Raw genomic sequence first — 12,210 nt, 5'->3', positions numbered from 1 at the left:
GTATTCATCAGCTCTACTTGAAAAATCTAACAGAAGCTGGGATCATTGGAATTCCTATTGGTTCTGGTTCTGCCCTCTTCGGAATTCAAACATGCACACCTGACTGTGATAATCAATTGGTGTGTGATTATTTTATTACCAACCCAAATGGCAGTGGTTAGACAATCAGGTCACCTGTTCTGCCTCTGCCTTGCCCAGAAGTTCACAACAGGAAAGGGAATTTCCCACCGCTCTGTCAAATGCATCACTGGTGACCTCTGTGAAGTGGTAAACAGGGCTGGTCCAACAAATGATGTCTCTAACACCTTAAAGGGAATCAGGAAGCAATTCCAAAAATTTCCTACGTACTTTACCCCAAACAGCCCAGAAGTTAAAAGCGCCTCAGTCACTCACTGCATAATTTTGTTTTGAAGTTTGTGAGCTCAAGAGCTAAAGAAATCCAAAACAGGTGAAGTTGATAGCAATGGACCATCCTCACCTATATACACCAGAGCCCATTAAGGTTGCTTACGGAAGAGTTGGCCGGTACCGAAGATTTCAGCAACCCAGAAAGAGGAATGGCTCATTCAAAAGGAAAGGGATTGAAAGGTAGGAATCTGGGACTCATTTTCTTCTCTCTTGAGTGAGATTCTTTGGATTTTGCATTGACCAATATTCACCGTGATGATTAGAAAAGGTAGCATCTCTTTTGAAGCATTGCGTTCAGAAATGAAGGCTCTGTATGGATTAGAGGAAGAGGAGACAGCATTTATACACTGGATCAGAGAACCTAGTGCCACAATGGAAGCTTCATTTTGTGATTAGAAAAGTCTTCATTGTAATGGGGAAAACCTTTCCTTTCCACGTGAATTTGAGTTTTAATGTTGCATATTATACTAAAATAAGCAGATAGTTAATATTTCAGTCTCACAATTTTAGACAGCAAATACTATTATTTTGAAAATTCAGTAGTGCATTTTTCAAGATGAGTTCATGAGCAATGCTCTTTCTGTTCCCTTTTCCAGCAATTTTGGCTGCTGCAATACATACTAATTGTATTTCACCCATGTGCATGCTCTTTAATGTAACCTTAAAACTGTCTTATACCTAATTTTTCTTGCCAATGGCAAAACCATGAAGACAAGCATGAAATACTCCAAAAATAATACATTTTAATTTGGAAAGTCAGCGAGATGAATTATTTTCCAATTTTGAGGGCAGGGTGTCTTCTTTCTTACCAGGTTCATGAGCAGTAGCTTAGATAGGTAGAAATGAGGTGTTTTCATGAGACCTGAAGCATCAGACTTCTGAACTTCCACAGGCAAAATGAAATTTTGAAGAGATTTCCACTTTCAGTAAGAAACGGGGGTTAAAAGGAGAGGTAATACAACCAAATAAATTCACAACCAACCAAGATACTTAAAAGCTTAGGAAAGAAAGGATTCTTTCCATAACAGCAATGGCAGCAGGTCTATTCCTAGGCTCTGGAGCAAAATTACATTTGTTAATTATTTTATAAATAGACTGGGAATAAGGGTGGAGGGATGGTAATGGGAGAGGCATTCTAGAGATTCAGAAACTGCTTAGGGCAGGGCTTTTTATTTGAGGGGTTGCATGGATGGCCTTGGGGGTTCCTGAACCTCCTGAATTGTATTTCCATGTGTATGTGTATTTATGGTAGTAGAAACAGATGGCTTTATTAAAAGATTCTCAGAAGGGTCCATGGGAAATTAGTCTTGGCCTGCAAATGACCTTTGGGCAAATTAGAATATGGTACCCCTTCCTTAGGACACTTGACTGCCCTCTGCTGGAAAGTTATTGTATTATAGTAACTATGCTCAACTATAATGAATGTGAATAATACCACCTCGTGAGTGTGTGTGTGTGTGTGTGTGTGTGTGTGTACGTACAACTGACAGAACTCAACGTCCTTGGTCCCACAAAGGAGGCTGCTAGCCTATGAGGGCTCCCTTCTTTTGACCTCTTAGCTTGCACTCCCTTCTTGCCTTTGAAATTTTTTCCACACAGATCTGTTCCACATGGTAATAAAAGCTATTTATTGAATGTATTATCAGGTTCCAAGCACATAAATTATTTTATTTGTACATTCCTGAGAACAACATACCTATTTTCAAATGAGAAAACTGAAGCTTATAGATGTTAAATAACATGGCCAAGATCACACAGTTAGGAAGTATGGTGCTGGTTTGAACCAAACCATTTAACTCCAGTGCTTGGGCTGAACTATTTAGTGGGCTGAACTACTTCTCCTGCATAAGGACAGAGAAGCTGAATGATTTAGGTTCAATTGAGAATAGTGTTTTTCTGGAGGTTGGTATTTTGCTACTGGTAGGACTTGACATAGTTTAAGTAGTATATGAAAAATGTTTTTAATAGTTATGAATTTATTTATATCCTCATTAGAAATATGTATTACATGTATTATAAATATAATGTAACATAATATAATATAAAACCTGGGATTTCACCCAGAGAAATGAATTTATGCTCACACAAAAACTTGTACACACGTTTATAGTAGCTTTATTCATAATGGCCCCAAATTGGAAACTACCCAAATGTCTTCCAATGAGTGAATGGTTAGACAAAGTTTGGTACATCCACATCATGGAATGTTACTCAGCAATAAAGAGGAATAGAATATTGATAAGCACAACAATCTGAATGAATCTCTGGAGAATTATGCTGAATGAAAAAAGTAAACCCCAGAAGATTTTACAGTTGACTCTTGAACAAAGGATGGGTTAGGGATGCCAGCCATCTGCACAGTCAAAAATCCATGTATAACCTAGAGTCAGTCCTCCATATCTGCAGTTCCTTGGTATCTAAGGTTCCACATCCACAGACTCAACTGACCATGGATCATGTAGTACTTACTACTGAAAAAAATTTGCATGTAAGTAGAACTGCACAGTTCAGACCCATGCGTTCCAGGGTCAACCATATGCTGTATGGTTCCATTTATAGTACCTTCTTGAAAGGACATAGATTATACACATGGAGGACAGCTTAGTGATTGCCAGGGTTTAAGGAAAAGGTAGGGGTGAGTGGGAAGTGGGTGTGGCTATAAAACATGAAGGATCCTGGTGGTGATGGAAATCTTCGGTATCTTGACAGTATCAGTGTCAATATCCTGGTTGTGCCAATGTATTTTAGTTTTGCAGGAGTTTGCCATTGGGGGAAACTGGGTAAAGAGTACACAGAGAATCTCCCTGTATTATTTATTACAAATGCATGTGAAACTACAATTATCTCGAAATAAAAAGTTTAATTTTTTTAAATCCCTGGGATTTTATGGATATTGTTGCTTTGGAGGAAACTAACAAAAACCAGTTAATTGAGGAAGAATATTAGGTAAATCAGGGTATCATGGAATGGATGATATTTACCTAGCACAGAGGATAACAACACAGACTTTGGGGTCAGATTGTCTGGGCATAAGTTATTTAATCTTATTTAATCTTTCCAACTTTTAATTTTCTCATTTGTGAAATGGAGAGGACAGTAGGAGGATTAAATTGTGTAATACATATGAAGGAACTTAGATGAGTGTTTAGCACATAGAATTCTATTAAGAAGTGTTACCTATTTACTAAAATATGCAAAAATTACTAAAATATGCAAAAATGATGAAGATGCTATATGACTATTTGGAATTTTGGAAATAATGCATTTAGAATTATTCTCTCTAAATGAGTATTCTATGTAAATGCAGTGTTTATAGGACCTTGGAGACTATATTCTTTATTGACTACCCTAGCAGACTCTTTCATCTCTCATCACTGTAGCCTGGGAACCACTAAATCCAGCAAAAACTATCTCAAATCATTACTGAAATAAGTTCTCCAATTTGCCAATATGAGGTAATATAATTTAACAATCACAAACCAAGATTAAAATCTGTCTTCTATGCTTGGTCAATTAAGTTAATCTCTCTATGTCTCAGTTTACTCATTAGTAAAATGAAGATAATAAGATAACCTACCTGCTGTGAGGATTAAATGAGATGGTGGCCAGAATGCACTTCTAGAGTTTGGCAACAAAACTCCAAGTAGTTGCTTTGGCTTTATTCTTCTGTGATTTGGGTCTTCAAACTTATTTTTTGCACCTGTATAATTTTTTTCACATTTGCAGTGGATTTTAATGATTTAAATGATACCTTTTTTTTTTAACTTTTCAATTTCCTTGATACAAATTATTTTTCTTTTGTTCAGACGGCATAGAGCTGTGTCTACCAACTTAGTAAAACAAAATGTATTGGTCCCCAAAGAGGAATCATCCAATGAGAGTGACATGGACTTTCATGAAAGCCAGCAAAATCAGAAAAGAGATTTGGTCAAGAAAGTGAAGACTTTTTGGGGGAGGACGCTGTCACACAAGTACAGAAGCAAGCCAGCAAGTGTCAGCAGAGAGGGCTCCACTAACCCTAAGGAAACCCTCCTTTCAAATATGCAGAGCCTTCTTCCTAGAATTGTCAAGGAGCTTCCATCGCCCAAGTTGTTTACCAAACCAAGAATGAGAAAGCTCTCACAGGATGGTAAGCAAAGGCAACATATGGTTAAGTGTCAAGGCCAAGAGGAAAAATGACATTAGGATGGCTTTTCTTGCTACCCCAAGTATGGCATCTCCTGGGAGCTGATCTGAAATGCAGAAGCTCAGGCCCCACCCAGGTCTACTGAGTCAGAATCTGCATTTTAGAAAGACCCCCAGGTGACTCAGATGTACATGCAATTTGAAAAGCTCTGAATTAGATCACCTTTGAGGTCCCTCCCAGTCCAATTAATCAGTGGTTCTCATCAGTCTAAAGCTACTTTTCATTTAAATACAGATGCATACATAGGCATATGTATGTGTATATGCATATACACATACACATATATTAGAAAATCAGACCAAAGTGGGATTTTGTTTTGTTTTGTTTCTGGAGAAAGGAGTGAGGCAGACTTTCAAATGGCTTCTTCTAACAGAAGAGGGTGTGGTGAGAATTCTATTTTTAAAATCTATGATCGGTAAGTCAGAAAGGAAGTTTTATTTTGTTGTGTCTACTTCCCATGTACCTTGTGAAGAATCAGCGTTTGAACGGTTAACTTTGTCATTTTTGCAACGTGGTGATGCTGTTTTGGGGGGGCCCTAATGAGAGATGACTAACAATACTACTACTATTTGCATTCTCCTCTGTAGCTTTTTAAAATTAATAGACCTTATTTTTTAGAGCAGTTTTAGGTTTACTGGAAAATTGGGCAGAAAATACAGAAAGTTAGCTCCCATATACCTCTTTCTCCTTGCCCTACCCTCATAGTTTCCTCTGTTATTAACATCTTGCCTTAGCATGGTACATTTGTTACAATTGATGAGCCAATATTAATATATTACTATTAAGTATAGTCCATAGTTTACATTAGGGTTCACTCTTTGCCCTGCACACTTCTATGGGTTTGAAAAACCCACCATGTAATGTGTCTCTCATTATAATATCATACAGAAGAGCTTCACTGCCATGAATATCCTTTGTAGGTTTCTAATACCCTTTATAGCACAGCATCCAGAAACATATAAAATCCTTATGTATATGTAGGAAATTCAAACATACCTTCAAATTTCACATGGTTATAAGGCTGCAAGCCTAGTGGATACTTTTTCCAGAAAAAAAACCCCCAAAAAACAAAAATGATGGCTTCCAGCTGACTGATTGCCCTTTCAAACAAACTCTCTCTTCTGGAAAAAGCAGTCACTATTACAAGGATCCAAGCATGTAGCAATTACCTTATATGGATTGACCTGCCTATTTCTGTTAAAAATAGCAAAGAGGACATGCTGGGCTTCCCTGGTGGCACAGTGGTTGAGAGTCCGCCTGCCGATGCAGGGGACACGGGTTCGTGCCCCGGTCCGGGAAGATCCCACATGCCGCGGAGCGGCTGGGCCCGTGAGCCATGGCCGCTGAGCCTGCGCGTCCAGAGCCTGTGCTCCGCAACGGGAGAGGCCACAACAGTGAGAGGCCTGTGTACCTCAGAAAAAAAAAAAAAAGAGAGGACATGCTTATATACTGATGGGGCTGGAGTTGGAGAGTCCAGCAGAAAACAGAGGACCAAAATCTTCCCCCTCATCCCATGCATTGGCTTATTTTCATCTTAGTTGGAATAACAAATCTCTACACTAAGATTTTTCCAAGAAACTTGCCCATCCTTCAGGCTTCCACTCAAACATTCTGACCCTCAGCTGTGACCAAAAGACAGTTGCTCATCCCTGGTGACCCTCATTACACTTTTTCAACAAAAATTTAGTAAATAATTATTATATGCCAGCCCCACTATTAGAGATAGAGTAGCAGGTAGAACTGCTAGTAGCAGATAGATAGACCATGTGGTGGTCCCTACCCTCCTGGAGTTACAGCACAGAGGGACATTCCAGCATTATGCAGATAACTACCTCTGATGCAAAGTAGAAGCAGAAGGCACTATGGGTACACATCATGGATGCTAATTTAGGGGAGGGGGCTCGGGAAAGGCCCCTCTGAGGAAGGAACAGCTCAGATGAGATCTGAGGGACAACTAGAGTTAGATAAGGAAAGAGTGGTGAGAACAGTTTCCCAGGAAGAGGGGAGAGCACTTTCAGGTTCCAACATCAAGAGAGCCCTGGGCGTAATTAAGAACTTAAAGTAATCCAGCCGGGGAGAGGCTGGCGAATAAGGTGGTAAGGGTGTCTGTAAGCCATGTTAAGAAATTTTAACTTTCCCTAAGGGTGATAAGAAGCCATCAAATACTTTCAAGCTGGTGATTTATATAATCTGATTGGCATTTTTTAAAGTTAGCTGAGACTGCAGGGTAGAGACTGGATGGAAGGAGAGCAAGAAGAGATGCAGAAGGAATAATAAACAGGCTCTTACATTCGTTCAGGCAAGGGATGATAATAGCTTGGACGAGTCGTGGCAGTGGGGATGGTGAGATTAAGGGAGAAATATTCATAGGTAGAAGTTGCAAGATTTGGGGGTGAGTGGCATGGGAGAAGGAAGGGTCCCTGGGTTGAGCATCTGCTTTGAAAGTGGAGCCACCAGTCACTGAGACGAGGAACCACGGCTCCCAGAGGTGGTTATCAATGGACCTAAAGCAGGTAAGTTGATTTTAGGTGCTGCGCACAGCTTGAAGACACTGAAACAGAACAAGCTGCAAAACCCTTTTTCCAAATGACCCTGTCGATCCCTTTGACTACAACAAGGAAAAAGCCTCATTTCCTGCCCTTTTCTGTTTTAGTAGTAAAAAAGAGAGTAACCTCGAGTTTAGTGCCTTCGGCAGGCAATAACATGGTTTTGGTTTTACCATACTAGTCTCAGTGCCTATATTTATGACATTGGTTTTTGATTTATGGTAGTGTTTTAAGTTTCCTTTATAAGTACACTTATTGTGTTACGAATTGAATTGATAGAGAAAAATATTAAGGGCTCTAGCGTTCACGGGGCTCCTGGAATGTGGGAAAAACTATTGAGATGGTATGTGAATGACTGAGACTTGTGCCACTTTGTTGCAGAGTAGATTTAAACTTGGCTTTTGTCAAGAGCAAATACTCAAGGGACTGTCTTACACATTAGAGGGTTACTTTTCCAGATTCCACAAGAGTTACAGGGAAAGGCAACAGAGGTCAAAACTGAAGTCTCAAAGACAGGAAACCACCTTGTTAAGATGGGTTGGTGACCACTGAGGTCATGACCACAAGAAAAGGCACATGTTCAGGAGAAAGTGTAAGCTTCAGCAAAACAAATCCATTTTTAATTTTTAACCCCAAAGAAACAAGCCACTGAGACAGCATGTGATGCTGGCTTTTCAGGAGAGTTTCTAATAGGGAGCATATGTTTATTACTGTGATCCTTCAAGATTGTCTGTTTTTTTCTTCCCCTTCCCTCTAAGCAACTATACAATGTTGTAAAAGCAGAGACAAAGGAGATAACCCAAGGAAGTACACTCCTCCGAGCCAGGAGAACCACCAAGCGGTTATCTGTGACATCCCTTCCCTCAGGACTGCAGAAGGTAAAATGCTAAAACAAACTCGCCTCTAAAGACTTATCAGTAAGTCAGGGTTTAGGGATGTTGTAAAAACCAAGTTCTCTCCCAATGCAAGTCCCTCATCATAAAGCATTTAAAGCTGCTACTTGTGTGTCTCCACTCCCAGAATTTAGGGCACAGAATGTGGACTTTCGAGTTCTGATTCCTCTAGTTCTGAGCTCAAACTGTCCAGCTTCTGCTACACTCTGGGCAACAGTGGAGTTTACAGCTTTATATTGACTTTGTCAGCTGTTCAAATATCAAGACTCATTAGTATATTAGCACCTGGCCTATCATGCGTACATGTGGAGAGGAATTCTCTAGACCAACCCAATAGAATTTCTGCAAGGATGCAAGTGTACATTTGTCCAAAATAGTAGCCATTAACACGTGTGGCTTTTTCAGGCTTTGCAATATGGCCAGTGCAACTGAGGAGCTGAATTTTAAATTTTATTTCATTGTAATTGAAATTAGAATACAAATAGCCATATGTATAGTATAGACAGTACAGCACTAGGTGATCCAGGACTCTCCAACCCAAAGCTTGTACTTACCTGTACTTATCAAGTTTTAGCCTAAATTGCCCAGGCTGTTTTTTTTTTTTTACAACTTTATTGGAGTATAATTGCTTCACAATGGTGTGTTAGTTTCTGCTTTATAACAAAGTGAATCAGTTATACATATACATCTGTTCCCATATCCCTTCCCTCTTGCGTCTCCCTCCCTCCCACCCTCCCTATCCCACCCCTCCAGGCAGTCACAGACTATTTTTTTAATAGAACCCTGAAATACTATCATTACTTTAGATATAATAAGCATTTACTTAAAGCTGACTATGTTCCAGGCCCTGTTCTCAGTGCTTTAAAAATACCAACTCAGTTAATCCTTAACGACAGCCCTATAAGGTAGAGAGCAGTAGGTTACTACAGTATGTAGGATATTATTTTAGGGGTGGCAACGAGAGGTTAAGTAATTGGCCCAGGTAATTGGAAGAGCCAGGCTTCAAACAGCAGAAGACCTGGCTCTGGAGTGCTTAGTCCTAATTACTATGCTAGGTACTAATCCTACTGTCCAATATGGTAGTCAATAGCCACGTGAGACTATTTACATTAATTAAAATTAAATAAAAGTCCATTCCCTTCGCTGCACTAGCTACCTTTCGAGTGCTCAGTAAACATATATGGCCAGTGTCTGTTGTGCTGGACAGCACAGATAAGAACATTTCCTTTTTTTTTTTTTTTCTGCGGTACGCAGGCCTCTCACTGTTGTGGCCTCTCCCGTTGCGGAGCACAGGCTCCGGACGCGCAGGCTCAGCGGCCATGGCTCACGGGCCCAGCCGCTCCACGGCATGTGGGATCTTTCCGGACCAGGGCACGAACCCGTGTCCCCTGCATCGGCAGGCAGACTCTCAACGACTGCGCCACCAGGGAAGCCCGAACATTTCCATTTTTGTGGCAAGTTCTGTCGAACAGTGCTGCTCTAGAGCGTCACTGCCAGAGTGCACCAATATTAGTTTTGAATTATACCTCTTTTGTGCTAAGTTTGCACTTATCGTATTCCTATTATGTGCTGGGCAGTTTGGGGTGGCTATAAAGGTGATCCAAGGTCATGGTCCTGTTTGTGTGGAACTTATAGTTTGATAGAGGAGATGGACATTAAACTATGGCACTGTTAGCTCTCAGAATGTTCTCAAAAGTATATTTGAATTAATGGCCCACATTTCAAAATTAGAAAAATTCAAACAGAAATCTGGATTTTCAACTTCCTTTTGGAAAATAGGAGGATTTGGCAACACTGGGCCCATAATTCCTGGGGCAACAGCAGCAGGCGCAGAGGCCTGCCCCCTTTGCAGGAGGGCGTGTTCTCTCCAGTTCACACCAGCCCCAACTGAGCCTGTTTTGCAAACCCTGCCTGACCCTTCAAGGCATTTGACTTTTTAATAGTGGTATTCAACAAACACAGAAATAACTTAAGTAATTACCAAGTGCTTAATAGAAAAAAAAAGCCCCCAAAACACTTGGTTTTACGAGAGAGGAAAAAGAGGAGTCGTACTCTGGACAGACTGGGGAAGATTCTGCCAGTGACACTTGAGCCTAGGCGAGCTGGCAGGGCAGAGTGGAGGTTCCGCAGACTCATTTGTAAACTCAGGCAAAGGGCAAGACCCAGATGTGGTCCCGCATCCTACTTTGTGTAGGCCTCACAATAGTCCTGATGCTAATTACTAAGCACAAGTGGAAGGAAGAGTGAACCCAATAAGACTAAAAAGGGCATATTAGCCAGGAGCCATGACCTAGGAATGATTTCCAGTAGCACAGGTACTTGTAACCAGCAAGCCAGGGACCAGGGGAAGAGTATCAGGCATGCAGCGAAAAGAACCCAGAGCTTTCTTTTTATGTTTGGAGACGTGTCTGTCATGAAAATAAGGAAACCTGCAGAAACGAGACCAAATTAACAACTGGATCCAGTGATAATGAGCTTTCTGGGGCACTGGTCTACAACAGCCCCACACTCTGTGCTCAGCGGCTGCAGAAGCAATTTCTTCTTCTTCCCCTTACAAATGACCTGCTTTTTTCCTGACACTGTATTTCCTCTTAGAACCAGACAATCTCATTTCTCTGCACCCTATAGATCTCTTCAAAGCGAGCTCTGGGCACAAAGGAGATACATGGGGGGTGGAGAATAATATGAATACGACCTCCAACTCGACGTTGTTATGTGGCAAATGTTCAGTTTATAAGAGAATGTCCCAAAGGTGAGAATGTTCATTTAAGCACCGTCACAGATATCATGTTGGCACTTCTTAATCTGATGTATTTTTGCATTTTTATGATAGGTTCCGTATTCCTCAAAAAAGAGACCACTTTCCAGCATTTTAAAAAAAGAAACAGAGCGCGGAAATCATCCTCCGAAAATCAGATTTGACGGTAGGAAAGCTTCAAATGCAGGTAGTGGACAAAGGCTTTTACTTTGGTGTTTCAAAAGCATCAGAGGGCCAGGCTTAACTGAATGCACAGCCCTGCTAGACAGCGCGGATGTGGGATGAAACTAATGATTAGCATGAAGGAATGTTAGTGGGGGGCATTCAAGAGTGGCTACAGGATTGCTGAGGGCACCGAGGATGGTGCTGTGTGCCTAATAAATATTAAGTGAATTCAATTAAAATGAAGGCACACACATGGGCTTCTTTTGAGAAGAAATGAGATCCTCTTGGCCACTGGGTGGTAAATGCATGTTTTCAAGCTCTGTTTGCTATGACTTGAATTAGATTAATACTTTGGGACTTGTAAACATCCAATTCCTGAACTTCTCTCTCAGGAAAAACAGGCCTCCTTTGGGTGTGGACAAGGCTTTCTAGCACATGGTTTCATTTTTCTGTATCTGGCTGTCATAGGTGGATGACCTCATAGAAGCAGTGACAGATAAATCCATGAAGCTATTGGCCCAAAGACACGCTGAGCTTCAACAGTGTGTGCTTCTAGGGGATGAAATCCTTCAGTCTTCCAAGCAGTTCCAGAGGCTCTCCAAGAGAACCATGAGCAAGTATAAATTGAAAAACGTGTGTTTCCCATGTACCTGGTGCTGCTTCTGATTTTGTTTATGACTGCACAAAAGTTATGTTCATAGGGGTTCTTATCTTTTGGTACATAATCCTGAATAAGATTTTCTTAATCAGTGGTGGCAGCGGGGGGGTTAAGGGGCGTGGGGTGGGTGGTAAAAATATTCTGCCCAGCAGTCCTTAAAAAAAGATCCTTTGGGAAAAATTGATTTTTAATTCTGAGTCAATATAAGCAAATTTTTGCTTCATAATTCTTACTAATAATGGAAAATAGAAATATTTATCAGGGCATAGCAATTCTGCAAAGAAATTTCTCCCATGAAATTTGCCAGATGAAATTAGAGGAAGCACTTAAAAGTATTTTGACACTTTCACTGTGACTACTATTGAGCTAACTTTAAACTTTCGTTTTTAAAGATACGAGTTTGTATCAAAATTACAAAAATGTAGCATTATTAAGGTATGATTCATGCAAAATGCCATGTTTCTGCACTAAAATAAATGGATAAGGATAGACCCTAACAAGTAGTAGACATGTAATTCAATACTTAAGACAATTATAAGTGATTCAGACCTGGCTTAATTTTTTAAAAAGATCATGAAATCCTTTTTGCAAGACTC

At 40.4% G+C, this 12,210-nt stretch overlaps 1 protein-coding gene across 1 annotated transcript; it reads left to right on the top strand.

Annotated features, from left to right (window-relative positions):
* Positions 1–463: 463 nt before the first annotated feature.
* Positions 464–12,195, top strand: LOC308623689 (uncharacterized protein C3orf49; the record flags this gene model as incomplete). Its single annotated transcript, XM_081246319.1, is given in 7 exon segments — positions 464–588; positions 4,215–4,537; positions 7,899–7,908; positions 7,910–8,018; positions 10,867–10,907; positions 10,909–10,978; positions 11,425–12,195. Coding segments are annotated over 7 exon segments (876 nt in total). The 3' UTR covers positions 11,623–12,195.
* Positions 12,196–12,210: the final 15 nt, after the last annotated feature.

Source organism: Mesoplodon bidens, assembly GCF_964165515.1.
Source record: "Mesoplodon bidens genome assembly, chromosome: 10".
NCBI classification, from domain to species: domain Eukaryota; kingdom Metazoa; phylum Chordata; class Mammalia; order Artiodactyla; family Ziphiidae; genus Mesoplodon; species Mesoplodon bidens.
Note: the sequence above shows the minus strand (reverse complement) of the source record. Positions and strands in the feature narration are given on the sequence as shown.